At 42.3% G+C, this 21,540-nt stretch overlaps 1 protein-coding gene across 7 annotated transcripts in view; it reads right to left on the reverse strand.

Moving 5' to 3' along the window:
- Positions 1-21,540, reverse strand: part of PALD1 (phosphatase domain containing paladin 1) — a 195,678-nt gene that overhangs the window by 79,864 nt on the left and 94,274 nt on the right. For all 7 annotated transcript variants that reach the window (XM_061635274.1, XM_061635276.1, XM_061635272.1 and 4 more), the window contains 8 exons: positions 20,691-20,786; positions 18,878-19,012; positions 18,002-18,118; positions 17,037-17,216; positions 15,104-15,301; positions 13,714-13,854; positions 7,513-7,584; positions 6,761-6,901 (listed from right to left, as the gene is read on the reverse strand). In XM_061635274.1, coding sequence (XP_061491258.1) covers positions 6,761-6,901; positions 7,513-7,584; positions 13,714-13,854; positions 15,104-15,301; positions 17,037-17,216; positions 18,002-18,118; positions 18,878-19,012; positions 20,691-20,786 — 1,080 coding nt within the window. The remainder of the gene's footprint in view (positions 1-6,760; positions 6,902-7,512; positions 7,585-13,713; positions 13,855-15,103; positions 15,302-17,036; positions 17,217-18,001; positions 18,119-18,877; positions 19,013-20,690; positions 20,787-21,540) is intronic.

Genomic DNA, 21,540 nt, shown 5'->3' on the forward strand with positions numbered 1-21,540 from the left:
AGGGGAAAGTGTGCATAAAAATGAATATATGAGTGAAAATAACTTACAAAAATGCATTATATTACATGTGTACATTAGTCAAAACTGCCTAGGAGAAAGTGCACTAAAGTACAGTACTAGAGAATTTTCATGAGGATTTCTTTTTTAAAAATTTGCAAACTGCTGTAGAAATGTGGAAAACTGGATTTAAGATTTGAAAAATGAGAAACTGAGAGAACTGAAACTGACAGATCTTTCCATTCCCAATCAAGAACCACAGTTCTCTAGAGCTCTGTGGCTAAGACAAGAAATCTGAATTTCATCCACCTTGTACTGCTGTGTTTTTGATAGTAAGGAAGTCAAATAGGTTTTTCCAGACAAGGTAAAGGGAAAAAGACAAGCAAATTTATTTTTTTAAAAACACAGAGGCTCATGTTTGTGTTTGTGACACCTGACAACATCGCCTTGCAGGACTAGCAGAAACCACCCTGTATGCAAACAGTTTTAAGGTGTGCATTGGATCTGGGTAGTGAATGCTCCTCACTGTCATGAACTTCTGAGAACTCTGAGACCAGGGGTGGGAGGCATTCCTTTCGCTTGTTGTTGTTGTTAATAAATTGTATTAAACAATAACAATACCAAAACCAGCAACTGGCCATCTCAGATGGCAACAAGAACATTTCCCTTGCGTAGCAATATCAAGTGCATCGCAGCAACACAATGGACATAGCGAACTTTACAAAAAATATCCCCTCTGTAGGTTTGCATGCATTGTCAGGGGGGTGGGCTGTGGCAGAGCCTTTTTACTGAACCCCCATCACCTCTGCCTCGAGATATGCCCATATCTATTGATGAGACAGAAGTCCCAGAGGCTGCCTGTCCCTCACCTGCAGAGGAGAGGGGGCCATTAGAGACAGTGGAGGCTGTTTTCCTGGGAGATCCTGCCAAACCTGCCTCCTCATCCTCTGACAGGGAGAGATGTCGCATTAAGAGACAAGAGGAGACTAGTCTCCCAAGGTGGAGTATCTGCCTTCAGCTCATGAATTTCCAGAAGGGCAGGGATTTTCACAAGTAGCTGGGCATTCTCCACCTCTGCTTCAAAGACTAGTGGGTAGGTGAGAATAATAATAATAAATAATAATAATAATAATAAATTTAATTTCTTCGTCGCCTATCTGGCCAATGGCCACTCTAGGCGACTTACAAAATTGTTAAAATACAATTGATAAAATACAGTAATACAATATAAAACAACACATCTGCAGCAACAATATTAAAACTGGGCAGGAGGCATTACAATTATATCGATTAACCCTCCCCGGATACCCCGAAGGCCTGCTGAAAGAGCCAGGTCTTTAAGGCTTTCCGAAACACATTTAGGGAAGAGGCGTGCCGGAGATCTTGTGGGAGGGAGTTCCAAAGAGTGGGGGCCGCCACTGAGAATGCCCTCTCTCTTGTACCCGCCAATCTGGCTGTTTTTGTTGGCGGGATTGAGAGAAGGCCCTGTGTGGCCGATCTTGTCGGGCGGCATAATTGGTGGCGTTGAAGGCGCTCCGTAAGATAAACTGGGCCGAAACCGTGTAGGGATTTAAAGGTCAATACCAACACCTTGAATTGGGCTCGGAAAACAACTGGTAGCCAGTGTAGGTCGAACAACACTGGTGTGATGTGATCTCGGCAGCGACTATTCGTAAGTAGTCGAGCCGCCGCATTTTGTATCAGTTGTAATTTCCGGACAGTTTTCAAGGGTAACCCCACGTAGAGCGCATTATAGTAGTCCAAACGAGAGGTGACCAGGGCGTGTACCACTAGTGGGAGCTGGTGAACAGGAAGGTAGGGTTGCAGCCTTCGTATGAGGTGTAGTTGGTACCAGGCTGCCCGGCTCACTGCCGAAATCTGAGCCTCCATGGACAGCCTGGAATCAAGCACAACCCCAAGGCTGCAGACCTGGTCCTTTAGGGGTAGACTCACCCCGTTGAACTTCAGGTCAATGTCGCCCAACCTTCTCTTGTCCCCCACAAGTAGTACCTCGGTCTTATCAGGGTTCAACTTCAGCTTGTTCCTTCCCATCCATCCACTCACGGATTCCAGGCACTTGGACAAGGTCTCCACAGCCAACTCTGGTGAAGATTTAAACGAGAGATAGAGCTGAGTGTCATCCGCATATTGATGACACTGCAGCCCAAATCTCCTGATGATTGCCCCCAGCGGCTTCATATAGATGTTAAATAGCATGGGAGAGAGGATAGAGCCCTGTGGCACACCACAATTGAGAGGCCAAGGGTCTGATACCTCCTCCCCCAACGCTACCTGTTGGTACCTATCAGAGAGAAAGGAATGGAACCACTGTAATACAGTGCCTCCAATTCCCAATCCCTCCAGGCGAAGCAGAAGGATATTGTGGTCGACAGTATCAAAAGCTGCTGAGAGATCGAGGAGGACAAGAAAGGTGGATTCTCCCCTATCTAATGCCCTCCTCAAATCATCTACCAGAGCGACCAAGGCTGTTTCAGTTCCGTGACCAGTCCTGAAACCCGATTGGTATGGATCCAAATAATCCGTTTCATCCAAGTGTGCTGACAACTGGTTGGCCACCACTCGCTCAATGACCTTGCCCAGAAATGGCAGATTCGAAATTGGGCGGAACAAGTTCACAGCTCCTGGGCAGTCCTGAACCCCTTGTTACTGATCTTGGACACCTGAACCTTGGCCTTGATTCTGACCCAGACTTATTGTTGCTGCCCTTGCCTTGTAAAAGCACCCAGACTACATTCTGCTCTTTCCACAGCACTGAACCGGTGCTGTTAGTCTGTAGTAATAAATGTTAACTACTTTGACTTACAAGAAAGTGTGCCGGTTGTCGTTTTTTAGGTGGGAGCCGGAACACTAACATTGCTTTCTGGGGCTCCTAAGCTAGTTTCCCAGACCTTGTTCAGCAAATGACCCTGGGAGTACATGTCATACAGCGACTTTTACCATAAATGCATAATCCTTTGGCGCCTCTCATTAAAAATTCCTTGAAAACCATTGCTCTTAGCAACTAACAAGCTAGTAATAGTCAAGATGATTTAGGTATTCACAGCAGGTGGCAAAAACAGAAGCAATATGACAGTATAGGAACCTCAATGCAGCACATTCAGAATGAAGATACAAAAAAAATTTCTCAGATCTGATTCACACATGCAGGTTCATTTGACTACTTGCAGCAGAACACGAGAAGTGATTCTATTGAAAAAAGTGTTTTGATTGGGATGATATGAGACAACATGAAATTTCTCTCTGCAGTGTCTACTTATGTTAAATATACAACAATGGAATAAAATAAACACAAGTACATGCACACACAATGGTCCATTCACCCATGAAAGTCATCAAGTGGTGAACATGCACATATGAACCAAACCAAATTAGGAAGGGAAAAGACTGTCACACTATCTTTGGTGAAGTATTCTAATCTTTCTAAAGTGGTGTGTGCCTTTCTCCTCCTCCTCCTCCTCCTCCTCCTTTTTAGAATAAATGCCTATTTAAGAACATTTTATCTCCATGCCTATTACCAGAAAATCAAAAGGAGCTTGCCTGCCATCTGTCAGCTTAAGGGAAATAATGCAACCCTATGCCCTGAAGAGTTGTTCTTTGGCTAAAATGTGCCAGCCTTGTTTAGTGACACCAGTTATCAATGGCACCAGGGAGGTTGCAGAGCTGGAATTAGTGTGCTCTAATAGCATGTATCATATAATGCATAGCTTATGCATGTTATAGCAGCAGCTATATAAACCTCCGTTGCATACTAGGAGGCCAAAGTTCTAACTTTTAGTGAAGGGGAAGGGTTAGCACAGAAGAGGAAGAGCGCATGGAAGGTCCCAGTGTCAACCTCCAGCATATCTACTTAAAACGGGTGGGGAACGTTTGGCCCTGCAGACGTTGCTGAACCACAATTCCCATCAGACCCAGCAAGCATGGACAATGCCCGGGGATTATGGGAGTTGTAGTTTAGCAACATCTGGATGGCCAAAAGTTCCGCACTCCTGACTGAGAAGTTCTCAGACTGGAGGGCCGCTATCTGAGCCTCAAGGAATTGCTGTAACAGTCAGAGAAGTCCAGTTTGCAGAACTGAGACTTTAAGCATATGACATCAGATCCACTTATTTTTTCTTTCTTTTTTTTGCTTTGCATATTATTACATTGTTGTCTATTGTTCACTCTCCCATCCTCAGTTGAACTTTGTACTGCTTCGTCCCTCTTGCAGTCTAGCAAGCACTTTTGCCCAGGGCCTCCAATTATGTGTAGAGTGCTCTCCCAATAGATAGGGCCTTCTCAGTTGCGGTGCTGTAGATGGCACCCTCTCTGTCTTTAGACAGCTAATAAAGACCTTTTTATTCCAACCAGCTTGTCATCCATGATCTGCTGCTTTTGCATTTTAATACTTTCATTTGCTGGAAATTTTAGTACTGCTACCCTGTTGCTGTTTAACTATTTTAATTGATGTACTTTTTAAAACGTTTGTATTTTATTTTTTTAGAATTGTAAAAGATAAACATATTATTCATTTTTAAACTATTACTATTGTAATTTTTAAAAAGTAGGCTATAAATAACTAACCAGCCAACCTTCTCACTGTTTATTCCAAATTTGTAGACTGCCCTGCATCGCATCAACACGATCCTAGGGTGGTTTCTAGGAATATATAAAAATACATTGACCAAAGGAATATAAATAAAGGTGAAAACAATCCCATTAATAAAACAGTAACAGAACAACAGCATGGGGGCCAAACAACCACTGGTGGCTGAACAACCTAGTTAAAACCGCAAAATTAATTTTGATTATGCCTGTCTGTGTCCCAAAGCTCTTACCAAAGATGGTACAAGCGGAAAAGGAATGAACATAAGAACCACTCCACTGGATCAGGCCAAGCACTCATCTAGTCCAGCATCCTGTTCTCACAGTGGCCAACCAGATGCCTGTGGGAAGATCACAACCAAGACCTAACTGCAACAGTGCTCTCCTCACTTGTGATTCCCAGCAACTGGAATAAGAGTGCTTCTTTTTGTCTCTCTCTCTCTCCTTTCAGTGATATTTCCTGGAGCTTGAGCCACCTTCCTTTGTATGTAAGGCCATGCTGGGTAGACAAAGTTGAATGGTATAATGAAAGCATCACATGTGTTGAGCTCAGCACCTCTGTAACCTTGTCTACCCTATAGATAACACAAAAGAAGCCTTTCTTGTCCTGGTGCATGCACTCTCAAAAGAGCTGAGAAGTACACACTGCCGAGCCCAATGCCAGGCCAAGTACCCACACAAAACAACATGCCAGCCAGCAACCCGAAAGTTGTGGTGGCAACAAAAATGGAAGAATACATCAAGCAAAGCCAGTAACACTCAATAATTATTTAATAAACAAGTCCTTACAAGTTTCACTTACATCTTACACTGAGGACAGTAAGACAGGCACACATTGCATCTCCTTCTTATACAACATGCTCTGGAGACATGCTGGTCCATACTTAACTTAATTCTTCTTCTTTTTTTAAGCTCATAAGAATTTGTATGCAAGAATTGCCCTTTCAGAGATATTGGTGCGTAGGTAGGTGTCTGATTTTTTTAAACAACAGTAATGCTATGATCACCTGTGGAAGTGTGCAGACACGATCTGACTAGCACTTTGGTTGAAACTGACGAGACAGGTTAGTTAACTTTGATGTCCTTTTTATAGACCAGAAATGAAACCAATGCTAAATATCCTTTTCAATTTCAAACTATTCCTTTTAAGTCATTTACTCCTAAGTCATATGGTGGCTCCTGTCCACATAATATTAGAGCATTAGTAAGTGTTTTGTTATAGGATGCATGTGTGCTCCCTTGTTTCAATGCTGGTCCAAATTCATGCCCTTTTAAAAGATATTTTTATTAAAAGGTTTACACAATTCAAAAACAAACAGAAGGAGAGATCACTAAGTACAAATAATAAATCACATGCAGTAGATCCACCAACATTCAATGAGCTTCAAAGAGTTTATTGTACCTCTCTTTTTTGTTTAATAAATTATTTTGTGTGCGTGTGTAGGACAAGCTTAGAATAAGATCCTTTTTAAAAGAGTTGGATACAGATGAATATTACAGTGTATATCAGGATATATATCGTACAAGGAAGGATAGCTTCTGTGTAAACAGATAGCCCTTTGTCCCTCCCCACGACTACAAAAGGCAAAAGAAACAAAGCAAAGTGGTAATTGCAGAATAAATTAAGCAGAATGTGGGAAATTATGCAAACTTCCATAGTCTGTGAAGTTCATAGAATTTTGATTGCTTAGGCATGGAATGTATTTTTTTTAAAAAAATCCAGAGTACACAAAGCCCTGAACACAAGTTCAGCAGGTCCAGAAACATGGTTTCTAAGGTTCTGGGGCAGTGGGCCAGACTTCCAGCTATAACAAAATGCAGATCTCTGAAGCTGCATGCCTACAATTCTCAACTGAACCTGCAGACCATCTCCCACTGACTTGTTCATTCAGCTCTTGAGATCAGCAGATGATCTCTATCTAATGTGAGCATTCAGAGAGCAATCAGCCTCTTCTTCTTCCTGTATCATCCACTCTGCCATGTCATTTGCATGCCTAACCCTGCTCACTACACTAATTACCAAATATGAACAAATCTGCTATCTGCCTCAAGAGCAGTGAAACAGCAATATACAGAGAACAGAAGGGCTACCAGAGATGTGCAGAAATCCAAAAGCACATCCATTGGGGTGTGTTTGTTCTTGCAAGAGAGTCACCCTTACCTGTCTGTGAGTACATATGATGATTTCCCTCAGGTGATAGTGCATGGGTGTCATCGTCTCACTCACAGTATCTAGTGCCATATCCACCTCCTTCTTCATTCGGTGTCCTTCTGGCAATATCTGCACCACCTTCATGACCACCTGGCAGACAACAGCAACAAGAGAGCTTATCATGGAAGGTTCTCACCTGGAACATTCTCCTTCAAAAGGAACAAACATTAAGCGGCTGAAAATTTCTTCTGGGGAAGTAAAAGGGGAAGTAGTTTGTCCCTGAAGGCCACTTTTGGCATTACATTCCCGCTTGTATTGTAAAAAAAAACTGCATAAGGAAGTGGACAGGATGTGGCTCCTGACAAATCTCCAGAATGTTCACAGAATTCTCATCACCTACTTAGTTCTGACCTTTCTGATCTTATAAAAGGGCTCACAAAAATACTAAGCAAACAAAAATGTCTTACTAGCCTGCTGGGTAAGGGGTACACAACTGCCCATTAGGCTTGGGAGATGTACATGAGGTCAATTCATCTCAGAATTGACAAAGGTAGTGTTCCTCAAGCATCCCCATTTTGTGTTGTCCCTTTCTTCTCTGAACCCTAAAATGAGGGAGCTGGCAATACCTTAATACCCCCAGCTACTCAGCCCCACTTAGAATATGGTAGCCAGTTTATTAATTTGCAGCGGCTAAGCTTGCAATTTCAGAAGCATTACCTTAAGAATATTCTATCACAGAATTTTAAATGAAAGATGCTCACCTCAAACTCTCCTTTGGTGTACTTAGCATCAGGCACACTCACAATTTCATCCTCAATCATCTCGGGGATTCCCTGAAGCAACAAGAAGTCATAGGTTTGGTTCTTAAGCCACACAAGAGAGAAACTAACAGTGCTACAGAATGACACACTCCACAAGGTGCAGCTGTTTTCAAAGTTAGTAATATGCTATATAAAGCATAGTGTGGATTTGTGGTTATTTATTTATTTATTTGATTTATAGTGTTATGGGTTTGGGATTGAGATGGATGATTTCTATGAGTCCCCTTCTAGCCTCTGATTTGGAACCCTGCACCTGGAGGTGAGAAATCTGTTCTGCTGGCCAGACCTCCCTTTGTTAGTCTAATAGAGTGGCCAGGTGAGTTAACGGGCCTGTCAAGTGCCCATTAACTGGCAAATGAGCCAGGGAGATCCTATTGTTATTGAAACTCTTCAGGAGAGCCCCCCCCCCTTTCCTAAGGCTAAGGAGAGGCTTGTTTTTAGTTGGGTCTGAGGAAAGGCTAGGAACTGGAGGCAGGCAGAGAGGCTGGCTCTCTGCACCATGGCTTTAGGGTGCCTCTTGTAAGCCTGACGGAAAAGAAAGATCTATTGAACTGCTGATGCTTTGAACCAGTGGTGTACTCGTGCCGGCTCGCGAGAGCCGACTGTTACATTTTCAGTAATTTTGCGAGCCGGTTGTTGGTAGAAATACAGACCACAGTTTGGGAGCCCCTGATGTATAGGTTGCGCTGTAAGGGGATATACAGCGCGGTAGCACCACTCTCGGCCTCTTTTGAAGCGCACACTTGCCGGCTGTTGACCTAACACACATGCAGGCAGGCACACAGACACACACACATGGTCTCTCTTGCGGGCGCGTGGAGAAGGATCGGTGGGGGGAGGAGGAGGTGAGCGGTGTTTGTGATGCCCTGGTGGTAGAATGGCTGAGCAGCGGCGGCGCACATGGAACAGTCTCTCTCTCTCTCTCACTCACACACACACAAACACACAGAGAGAGAGAGAGAGAGAGAGAGGAGAGAGAGGAAGGGAGCGAGAAAAAGAGACAACGGGGAAGGAGGTGCTGCCACCAAACGAAGAGCCACTCCGTGCCTGCAGAGAAGCTAAAGGGCAAAGTCCGGGTTTTGGTCGTTGAGAGGGGGCACCAGCGATCTAATTTCCCACTTTACCCCCCTTCCCTTCTTACAATCCACTGGGAACTGCGCGCAGAAGCCATGTCTCCCTTAATGTACAGCTTCTACCTGCATCCGGCCATTTCCACCTTGTGAGGAAGAGACAAGGCTCTCATTTTATCCTTCTTTACCCCTTCTCACCAAAGAACTCCCCCTCCCTTGATTCCCCAACCCCCCTTTCCTGTCTTTGGAAGCAATACCGTGCCTGGTACAGATCTCGCCCACCCCGCCCCCTCCAATTCTCGGCTCAGCCTAGCCGTTCCTTGCTGTGATTACTCAGTGTTTGCCGACCCCCTTCTCCGCATCCTTGCTAGCACTCCTGGACGATCCCCATCACAACTCCTTTGCTTCTAAGCGGTCCCGCAGGTTACTAGCTTGTATGGAAATGGACTGCCCCTTTCCTATGCCTTTAGACATTGTGTCTTGGGTTAAGAGGAAGTGCCGCTGGGCAACATTTGTTTTTTTGGGAAACCACTGAAGTGTCTCCAATAAGGATAGACTTATTTGTAGGTATCTGGGATGGAAGGAGGGGGGGAATCGAGGAGTTCCTCTTGGTTGAAAGGGGTGGTGGTATAGAGATGAAGGCATGGGAAACAGGTGTAATTTTTTTATTTCATCCACCCTAAGTAACCAGTACAAGAATCACCAGGTTTCTCCAAACCCATTTGAAAGCTAACCTGTAAAAAAAGTGGCGCATTTGTCCACAATACTTTTCACAAAATGAGCTCCTAAGTTTTAAAAGGGGAAGGAAGCTTTGCTTTCATAGAATGTAACAAAATATTGGCAGAATAGTTTTGAATATGCTGTTAAAATAAATATAGTTTCATACTCAGGAAGCAAGTTCTACTGGAAAAACTCAGCAGATTTCTCATTAAAACTTTTTTAACATGAAAAGAGGGTTGGAGAGTTTAAAGAAAAACATTCAGGCCACACCCCTGTCAGGTTGTTGTCACATTCTTTTCTGCTGGCCACTCTATATGCTTGAGTCAGGAATTAAAGGTGATGTGGCAAAATGCTTTGATAGGTAGATTGTTCTCTTCTGGTCAAAACAAGGATTTACTCTTAGCTTATTGGATGGAGGCTGATCATGTGCCCCTTCCTAAGGAAAATTATGAAATTTACACTTGCTTTTGGCTTCTGGTAGTCTTTGGTCATTAACAAAAGCCCAGTTATAAATAATAGATTTGTTTTCTTTAGTTTTAAATAGTTACTATCTAGATGGAATGCTTTCAGACTTATTTTCTAGGATGCTGAATTCACTTAAAAAGAAACATGTTCCTATCCACATGATTTGTGTAGTAGTTAATTTTACATTGTATGTAATACTAAGCCTTCCATGGGTTTCTGTTAAAATAAAAATGTATGTGATTGATCTCTTTTTTTTAAAAAAAGCGTTGGCACTAATATTGTTGGAAGTGGCTTATTTGAGGGAAGTAGTCTGCCAGTTTAGAACTTTTTTACACGTGATCATAGGATTAATAACAATGTTTGTGTATAATTTTAAATTTGCATTTTCTCCAGCCCTCCTTATTCTGTGACAGGTTAGAGTTGTGCAGTCATGTTGTCAGCAGCTGAGAACACAAGAGTTGAAAATACAGTTGTCTTAGATCAGCTGTTCAAACCTGTTTTGATACAACTCACTCCAAATCTGTTTCAGATAATAGGACTGGTACAACTAGAAAAATAACCTGTTAAATTGTCTGGCCAGGGCTCTGTCATTTGAGGACTTAGATGCTTATCTTACTACATGTAGTTCTAAAATATCTGCATTTCAGATTTGAACAATGGAATCTTCAGGTTCCTTGGAGGACTTCTCAAAATAATCCCATTGTTTATTACTATGGAGCTTGATTTAAGTTTTGTCTTTAATGCAATATAATGCCTTTAATTCCTCTCTTTAGGCACCTTATACGTTTGAATCAACATATACCTTATTCTGAGTGCAGGGAGAACATCTGTTGTGGTTGTTGGGTATGCTATGGAAGTAATTCTGGTGACCTAGCTACCGTGGTGCTTTGTGCATATTTGAACCATTAAAAAAAATGTTTTGCTTTGGCAACACAGAAATTGTTTCTTGGAGGAAGTGTTGGAGGAGAGTGTCCACTTGAGCTTCTGTCTACCTGAACCATGCTGTGACTTTCTTTCCATTAGTGTCAGAGTGGAAAAGCACTTAAACTGGCATTAACACAAACACTCATTCACTTGCACTGTCTCTCAGTTCTCATTTGTTTATGCTGTACAACTCATAACCTTCACATGCCTTGGTGACATAATTGCCTGTGCTACAGGCAAGCATCATATATCCAGTTAAAGGGACGTATGTTGTGAAAATGAATATATGTAGTGAAAAGTTTAGTATAGCTGAAGTGATCCAGATAGGTATCAGAAAAGTGTTTCAAAGGAGATTTTACAATTACATTAAATAACAACCAAATTATAAAATTAACAATATAGTGATCCAGATTGCATGTCACGGTAAGCCATGATTAATGGTTTACCATGATTGTACCTAAATGGTCTGAACTGGGCATCATGGCTTGTTTCATTCCCCAAAAAAACATGCTCCGTAGCAAGATTTGTTCTTGACTCAATGATTGTGGTCTGTTGGAGTGAAACAAACCATGATCCCTGGTTCAAATGTAGGGTAAAGCCAGGGATTGTTGTTTGTTTCCTCTGCATGCTAGCAGGGAGGACTGAAAGACTCCTCTTAGGAACCATTAGCCATGGTTTGGTGTGATGTGTGATCTGGGGTAGTGTTTTTCAAGTGTTCAGAGCGTCTTACAACAATATGAAAAGGCTAAAAGCATAATTATCTGTATATTGTAGATGGGCTGATACTGAGGGTGGCTTGCCTAATTTTTCTTAATAAGTTCACATATGAAATGAGTATATGGTTTGATGCTACTAGTGATAGGAAGTACATTCGACTTAGAATAATAACTAGATAACGTATCTGGATTCCTTTTAAGGGGATCACTTCTGCAATATACAGTTTGTAGGAGCCAGCATTTTGTATCGTTATCTCCAAACATTCAGTCATGGATTTGCTTGTGAGAATTATTCTGTGACTGAAATTATTGAGTGACTGGAAAATGCAATGTGTGAATTATATCAGTATGGAGCAGAAACGACAGTCCAAGCTAAGACTGTGCTAAGTAAGACTGTGTTTCTAAAGCCCATACTAAAATTCAAGATTTAAAAAAATGAAAAAAATTGTATCATTTAAGTGAAATTTTAAAACATGGAATTGATTTGAACAATTTTTGGGATTTTGTAGATAATAATGTAGAATCAAACAATGTTCCAATCCCTGCAAGCATACAAAAAGCTAAAAAGATAGTTAGCACTATTGCAATCAGTAGTGCTGAAGCTGAAAGAGGTTTCAGTTTAATGAATATAATTTGTACGAGGGTTAGAAATAGTTTAACAGTAGATCATGTATCAGCTTTAATGACAATAAATTTATTGGGAAAAGAGTTAGCGGATTGGGATGCAACTCCATTTGTCAAATCATGGTTGAATTGCAACCATAGGTTGGCTATGGATGCAAGAGTTCGGCAAAAATCAACGACAGCATTGTGAGAATCAATTGGCCATATGGAATTTACAATAAAGAGTATTGTATATTTTATTATTATTTGTAAATTTTGTGCTACACATCCTTTATATCAGTAAAATTTATAATAAACATATGTACGTATATATATGCATACTTTTTTTTCCCAGACAGCCAGTTGTTAAACATTTACCAGCACACCACTGCTTTGAACCCTCCATTTTAAGCTCAGGTTGGAATGTGTGTAAATAAATAAACCATATTTCATAAAGACACCACAGTCTCCACTGACCTTTCCACGGAAACCAAACCCCTGGATAAACACAGGGACCCCTGGAAATCTCTCACTGCTCAGGGATTGGGGTGGCGCAACACTATCTTGCCCTTCCTCCTAGTAGGAGCCGATAATTGTAGAATTCAGGTACTTCTCACTTTCCTTGTTTTTTTAAAAAATGTATCCTTCTTTATCTTTTAGTTATGTATGGTTAGTTCTCTATATTTTCAAAACTTCTACCCTCAAAGAATCCTTTTCACATCAACTTGTCTGCCAAGGAACACCTGCATAGCTAATATAGATGTGCACCGCAGAAATTCTGGAAGTGTCCTAGAATCGCACATTTGCTTCCATGTAGACTTACTGACCAGACCTGTTGGACCTTGCTTACTCCACCTGAATCAAAAGTATGCTCTGCAAAACACACCCAACTTTCCCTGTTGCAGAAAGAAAGACTGATCATTGTTGATGTTGATCAAGCTGTGTTTCAGGGAAACTTATTCTCAATGTCTCACTGAGGAACCCCTAATAAGCTTTCAAGGAACCCTGGGGTTACCTCGGACACAATTTGAAAACCACTGCCTTAATTCAGAGCAACTCAGAATACTTGCATTTAAAAACCATGAATCATAAAAAATAAAAACAGATAAACAAAATTATGAAACTTAAAAACACACACTTTTTAAAAAAGATCAGAAGCCAACACGCACATGCACTAAATTACAGCCCTGGGCAACAGCAGCAGAAACACAGGAACAGAGACCGTTCCTAAAAGCCATTTGGAACAGGAAGGCTTTCTAAATACCTGAAGGGATAAACATGGGCATATACAGACAACCTGTATCATAGAACTGAGGCCACTCTCCAACAGGCTTCGCTCAGTACCTCCTCAGAAGTGGGACACAACGCTGAGCATCATCTATCACGATAAACAGAGAGATGCCCTGCTTTGTGTCTAACCTTGGTCACCCCAAGGTATGCCACTCTCAAGCTAGGTTTAAAAGATTAAAGCTAGTCCTCAAAATCGTGCTGCAGAAGCCAAGAGGCTTTCAACACCAAAGGGATTCAAGCCCCAAGCACTCTGCACATTTCGCGAAGGATTTCATCCATAATAACAGATATCACTCCCTGCAGAGCCCAGGATCTTCACAAAGGGGGACAGCCCTCTCCAAATTAGTACATACATTGAAATGCCAGAGGGTGAGGACAGCAATAACCATTGCTGTGGTGGTTCTTCCTCTGCCACTGTGACAATTGAACACAAAGGCTGTGCGGGAATCTTCAGCCAGAGCACTCTTCATGGCTTCCAGCAGCTGATCAAAGTCCTACAGATGGAGCATATAAAGCATTATGGACATAGGTACCTGCGTGTATGCTCTAAAACCCAGTCTTAAGGTTCTCTACAGAGGAACAGAATACTCCACCCAGTACTGCATTAACCTTTCAAATGCTTTTTGGCATCCACATGATCACTCATAAATGTGCAAGGCTCATGGCACAGATGGGCAGTGGCGTCTACACTGTGGCACCTTCCATGTGGGTGGAGGGCATGCAGCAGCTGTGGTTTGTACAATTGCAGAGTCTATTTTCAAGTTGCCCTAATTATGCACATTGCTGCAGCCATGCGTCCATCACCTCCACAAGCCTAAAGGTGGCCTTGCACACGCCTGCAGCTCTCTGCATGGGATGCAGAATGGTCTAAGCTACTGCCCCAAGTAGGGATGGAGCCTATGTCAGTTTTGAACATGTCATAAATCCTTGCGGTCTTGCTTCCACATCAACCTGTGCTTTGAAAAAAAATCAAGAAAATTCACATTGGGTTGTATTCAACTACCTTGTTGCACTAGCAGAAGCCAGTGCAAGGATTCCCACTACAGCAACAGGACTTTCACCCCCTCCCCCCCCTTCCTGCTCCGGAGGATTGGAAGAACCCCCAGAACAACACGTGGGGAGGGGAAAGGAGAGGTGAAATTGTTCCGTTGGGCAAGCTGAAATACTTGTGCTGATGGAACAAGCTCCTTAGTGCTACGCTGAATACAACCTATTATTTTTGTAAGTATTTTTTTCACAAATACACATTTCTGTATACACTTTGCCCTAAACTACACGGTTCCATATGGACTTAAGTACTTTTTTTTTAGCTAAGAACTGGGTCACAAAATTTAGAGAAGTGCAAAAACCGAAGGAAAATTGCATTCTAATTCCTGTATTAGCCCCCAAAGTGCGAATCAGGTCTGTTCACTGAAAAAAGAACAAAACTCCTGAGCATTCCTATTGTAAAGTCAGGGGTGTGTGTGAATAATGGGTCCCTATTCTATTATTAGCTGAACAACTGGCCTTAGGACAAAGTGACACATTATGTGTAGTTGTGCAATTCTTTCTTCACAACAGGCTTCATTTCCCCCCTTCCCAACCCAACCCTCCACAAAAGGCTAGTATATTTAGTAGAAGACTAGCCAGGGAGACAGAAGGGGTTGTTTAACTACCTATTGTCTTAACATTGGATAGGCTTCCTTTTAAGCTTTTTTCCCATATGGGGGGAAGGGGAAATATAGGGCCTCGTGTGCTGCTTACCTTTTCCTTAGGAGCACAGAAGTCTGGAATTGGAATCCGTTTATAAGCCAATCCCTGGCAGGTGCTCTTATGCTGGTTAAATACCTCCTGCATGGTCAGGCACGTCTTGAACATTTTCATCTGCTTCTCCTGTTCCAGATAAACCTCAATCCATTTCTGGGATCTCAGCAGGTCGCTCTTCAAAATGGATTCTAGTTTCTGAAGAAGAGACACAATGAAGCCAAACAAAAAGACTTATTCGGAATTACCACAGTGAAGTAATTTTCACTGCCTGTACTTGTGAGCAGTGAGATGAGAGGGAAATGAAACGCAAACAATTTCCCTCCCCCCCAAAAACCATGTGTATATATTCCTGTATACCTGAAGCTAACACTTCACACATCTCATGAAGTGGACTGCAGTCCATGAAAGCTAACATAATAAATCCATTTGTTATTCTTCAAGATATTACAAGGCTCTTTGTTGTTTTTGCTGCAACCAACTAAAACAGCTACCCCTGTAGAAATAGAATATATATTTCTGTCTCCTCATGATTCCCAATGGTGAAAATGTAAAAAAATTGAGTGAGGGCACATAAGCTTATAATGTTGTTACATAAGTGCTGGTAATAGCTTTCATGCTCCATCAGTCTGATACATAACACAAGGGTTAGCAGGCTAGGTGTTCATTACAAAGGAAGAGGACTGATTAGCTGCACATGGCAGACAAGGGGTAAATTCGTAGAACACACAAGTCAAGAATGTCCTTTGTGATAAGCATGCATTATTGAATGCATCAAAATGCCATCACAGATGGGTTCCCCTTGACCACTCCCTCATCGCATCAGTTTAACAATCGGAGGCAACAGTTACCCTGTCACACAAACGTAACAGCAGCCACACAGAAAGACAAGCTACCAATTTATACTGATGGTAAAGTATCAGACAGGAAGGCAGCCTAGAGGACCACTATAAATTTCTTCTATCCATGCAGAGTAGCTCCATGATGTCAAATGCTAATTGCCCCAGGATCAACCCAAAGTTTCCCATACTTGCCCTAAGGAACATCCCTGGAAAGTACAAAAGCATGTGCACGTACAAACACATACCAAGTCTGAACAACACATTTCATGTGGGATCACATTTTTATTTCGACCTGTTGAGGACCAACGTGCTTGTTGCAAGTTTGTGCTGCAAAATGAAGGGGAGGTGTGTGTTTTTGCAATATCAAATAAGCAATCCAAGTGGAACTTCAAATGTTATGGAAAAGGATACATGGGTAACTTAACTTCCTCTTCCCCATAATTCAGGTTTAATATCTGAAGCTGAACACACAGACACCCTGTAGAATAAACGCAGGGTGACACACTCATTCCACTCTTGAAAATTACAAAGAAACAGGAAGAACAAGTTGCTGATGCTTTCCAGAATCCCCCATCACAATCACCCCACCCTTATTTATTTATTTAAAGGATTTATATCTTGCTCCTCAGCCAGGAAAAAAAAAACATTCCCAGAATGGCTTACAAATCAAACAAGACCATAAGCCTGAGGACAGGGGCTGTCTAAAATGGCACAACACAAAACGAAAAGAAATTGGGAAGGTGAAGGAAATAAGCAAACCCAGGGACAAGTTCTTCAACAAGCTAAGGTGGAAAACCCTAGGAAAGGAAAGGAGGCGCCTAAAGTTGCTGGTCTCTCCACTGCCCTGTCGGAGTGATCCTGCACCCCTTCTGTTCCCTTCTCAGCTGCAGTCTGATGCCATGGCTGTTGCCAGTTGAGTTGCTGGAGGGAGGAGCCTGCCTTCTCAGCAGAGCTGGTGGTGTTCCCGCATAATATCTGAAACCACTCTCAATCAATATGCTCAGTCAATCAACATACTATCAGAACCCCTTTTGCCAACCCCTTCAAGTGGGGAAGAGGAAAAGAGAAATTAAAAGTGTCTGAGCTCTCACCTCTAGCTGGTCAGATGACATTGCAGGGACTGTTATCTGCTGTTCCAGGGTGCCAACCTCCCGGAGGGTATAAGTTTGCTCATTCCCTTCCAGAACCACATCTTCACGGAGATTAACCCACAAGATGTGGGAATACTTCCTCTTTGTATCTGTCAGGTAGTTCAAGACATTCCCAATAGCCTAAAAAGAAACAGTAACTGTAATCATGTCTGCATTTTTTTTAAAAAAACCAAAGCACTATAAATGGGTAGGCTGCAGGGTGTTGTGTTTGTTTCTCCCAGGCGCTCAGCCTGATTTTCCTCCTCTTCCCTTTCTCAGGGTGTTTCAAGCAAGTTCAGGACAATAAACTTAAAAATATGTCAAGGAGCCTCCGCTTGATGGTGCATCTTCCAAATCAGTCCTTGTAAACATCCAATCTTGATGAAGGATTGTTTCAGTCAGTACATTAAAGTAATCATTTTATTTGTTTAGCTAGAAGCCGTAACAGAGAAATAAGAATCCCTGAGAGAAGAACCAAGCAGAGAGTTGGTGAACTCAGCTCTCTGGAAGTGGTACAAGACAGTGAGAACGGCAATTCTGGTGATGACTGAGTCAAGGAGGAAGAAGATATTATTACAATTATACGAAATACCTCAATTTCAAAAAGGAAAAAAGAGAGGAACACAACTGAGGTACAACGGTACTTTCAAGCACTGCTCCAAAATCGACAGTTTCAATTATTATTTTCCTTTTAGTATAAAAGAGTTTTTTAAAAGAGTTTTTTTAAAACCCTTCTATTTTCTCATCTTTATTATGGGCTCTGCTGGGTTTCACAAAGTACCGTTGTGGAAAACCTGGAAACGCCATAACCTTTTTTTTTTTAAATGATTAAATTCCTGTTGTTTTTAATTACTCTTGTTTTTTCCAGGTGCTCTTTGGTCCCATCTTAATCTTTTCCCAGAAATGGCACAGCACTGTTTGATTACCTTGGAGTTTGGCTGTGCCATCCCATACACAGACATCTTGGGGACTCTCCGGAAGTTGGCCACGCTCATCTCCTTGATGGTACTGAGCACATCAGGCGAAAACCTTTCATCCACCACCTGCAGCAGAAGTAGAACTCTAAAAACTGTGCAACAAATTTGGGAAAACCGGATATTCTTTTTACCAAAGCAGTTTCCAGAGATGCTTCCTCAAGCACTTTCTGCTTCAGCAAGAACTTACTGGGGAAAATAAAACAGCTCTCACCAATAGCCACCTTACAAACCCCAATTAACCAAAAGACTAAAGCAGCCTTCCCAACATGGTGCCCTCCAGATGCAGCTCCCATCAGCCCCAACCAACATGTCCATGGTCAGGGAGAGTGAGTGCTGTAGTTCAATGGCATCTGAAGGCTGTGAAGATTGACTTTAAAAAAGAGCCACACTAGCCTCTGCGTCACATGAATGTGATGCAGATTTGAATAGCTCAGGGGGTGTTCAGATTCAGAGGGTTTGCCTGATGTGAGGCATGGAATAGGGGCATAGACAAGCATGGGCATAGTTTAATAGAATCCTTGGAAGAATGTGTGTTTACCTTTCTTACAGGTACAAAGGGAACCTTTTTTTAAAAAAAATACCTTGTCTGCATCATCAGAAGAGGGGGTTGGAAATTACTTACATGCAGAGAAGGGGGGGGAAGGAGGAGGATAGTCCAACCCTACGACAAAAATATCTTAACTACATCCACAAGTAGAATTCTTACAGAAATGCAGTAATAGCTAAGCTGCTGTCCAAGATGGCTCCAAGGAAGGATGCTCAGGAGTCAGACAGCAAAGGAAGGCTAACAGGGAAATATCTAAAAAGTCAAAGTAATTCACTCACCAGCACCCGTGCCCCCTTCGTTATCTGTTCCCCTGTGACTGTTAGCTCTGACAGGTTCATGTTTGCCTGAAGCCTGTACAGCTCAGGATGCCTGCACATCCATCGACTGAAATCGAGAGCAAAAGCAAGGGGGTACTGCCAATCCAGGAAAGAGAGAAAAGACAGGCAGGGACACTGTCAGCAACATGTTCAACATGAAGTACTGTACACATCAGAAGTAATCCTTACAAAACAGAGCATACAAAGATCATACAAAGCAGGGGTACTGAAGGCCTTTATATTCCCATTATGGAACATCAGTTCAAGGAGTTGCTAGTCTAGGCCATAATATATGCAGAGCAAATTATGTCAATTTGGGGGGAGGAAAGCTATACATAAAACATAGTGGCCAAAACTGCTGTTGCTGCATACAACATAAGATGGGCCTTTTTCCATTTTCTTTCTTTTTGATAAACACACACAGTGAATTGTCAAGGGGAGTTGCTGATTTGACCATCTGAGCTGAAGGTTTCTTTCATGATACTGCTCACAATATTTAAAACCCTGTAAATGTTTTTATTATAGCAACTGCTGAATAAACAAGTAAGGGACAATGTGGTGTCAATGACACAAGGCAACTTCCTTTGCAATTTGTTCTAACCGTGGACTCCAAGAGGTTACCAGCAAGAAGTAGTCAACAAATGACATCCACATGTAGGAGTAAGGAGGGAGGTCCAACCATCAAAAGTTTCTCTACCAAGAGAGTGACTGGTGCAACATTGGCTTCACATCAGTCACTCTGGCATTCCTTCATGTATAGGTGCAAGGGTGGAACCACATGGTCTAAGTTCAGGATTTCTCAAGGACTGCCTCCTTCCACGTGTGTCTGCCCTGCTGCTCAACAACCAAAACCCTTTCAAGGGATCTCCAGTGCCTGTAGTTCAGCAGATGTCAATGAATGAGAGAACCTTTTTTTCACTGCAAGGCATTGACTGTGGAATGCCCTCCACAAAGGAGACCCCATTTGTCTACCTCGCTACTTACTTTTTGCTAAGGGGAAGGGCCATAGCTCACTGGTAGAGCATCAGCTTTGCATGCAGAAGGTCCCTTTTTCAATCCCTGGCATCTCCAGCTACGGATGATAGAGACCCCTGTCTGAAACCCTGGAGAGCTGCTGCCAGTCAGTGCAGACAATACTGAGCTAGATAGACCAATGGTCTGACTCAGTATAAGGCAGTTTCCTATGTTGATGCAAAGTTAAAACATGGCTCTTTTCAGAGAACACTCCTGACTGTTCCTCTGCAAGTAGCCTGATTTAAGTTTTTTTTGTTCATTACTTCCTTTTTTTCCTCTTGCAGCTGCTTTTAGGGGTGCTTTGTTTCTGTTTTGAGCTTGTTTTCCCCCTCCTCCCTCCCATTCCTTTCTCCTCATGTTTTTCGATTGGGAGCTTGAGAACAGGGACCATCTTAGAACTTTTTTTTTATAAGCCACTCTGAGAGCCTTTTCTGCTAAAGGGCGGGTATAAGTGCTGTAAAGAAATAAGTAATAATAAACAATAAACTGATTTGTTTTTAAAACTTTGTAGCCATGAGCCACCTTGGCCATGTTTCAACAGAAAGGCACGATTTAAAATATTTTAAGAACAAAACAAATAATATGAGGCTGGCTTTCAAGACAGCAGCTGTGTCCAGTTCCTGCCTCCTGCACCATAAAATCTAGTTCCAATGACCCCATGCTGAGACATCAGTACAGTGTTTGCCCCACATCACTGGATATACCTAACAAGGGTACAAAGTGCACAGCATCAACTGGTAGTTCAAGGAGGAATGCTCACCTGTTCGTGAAGGTAGTAGTTGAATGCTATCAAGCAGAAGTAGCGCTCAAGGCTCTGCAATGTCCTCTGAAGGAAATACTCTTTGGTGCTGTTTCCCTGCAATACAAACACACATATGCTCCAGGTACTTGTGAATATACCACAGTTAGTATGTTTCACTGGATTTTCAATGGAAAAAGTTTGCACAACTAATTTAATCATACACACAGGAAACTATGAACTTGCATTGGCAAAGGGCTGGACTAGATGATCTTTGAGGTCCTTTGCAACTCTGTAAGTCTACAGAAAACATTAAATGAGTTTGTGGGGGCTTTTAAGTATAGGCGATGTGTATCTCTCTGAAAATCTCAAAGCAGGCTTAAATAGCAGCATGATTGCCCCTTTCCTATTGGGCACTCCACAGGCCATGAGATTTCCAAGATCCTCTCCTCCTGGGATAGAACAACTCATGACTTTTCCCAAAACGTGGGGGAGATGTGGCAAATTCACCCCTGCTGAAGGGCAGTAGTGACACTGCTTGTCTAGACATAGCTCTGTAAACAATGCAGCTCTGCACTGGGAACAGAGCCTGCCTGTTGCTTTGAAATTTCTAGGCCAACAGTCCTTATCTGCATTTTCCCCACTCTGTTAGCAGTCCCTATAAATGCTACAGGCTTGTCATCAGAAGGGGTTTTCAGAAGAATACCTTACTGCAACAATGCCTGCCAAGACCTTTTTCTGATGCTCTAGCTACTTAGACTTTCAACTCCAAAGACCAACATCCAGGCTCTTAGATCTCAGAACGAGGTGTCCTTTACAGTCTTTTAAGCCATGCCAATCCACCAAAGACAATTAAAGAATCATAGTTCCT

The sequence above is a fragment of the Rhineura floridana genome, chromosome 7 (assembly GCF_030035675.1).
Source record: "Rhineura floridana isolate rRhiFlo1 chromosome 7, rRhiFlo1.hap2, whole genome shotgun sequence".
NCBI lineage: Eukaryota > Metazoa > Chordata > Lepidosauria > Squamata > Rhineuridae > Rhineura > Rhineura floridana.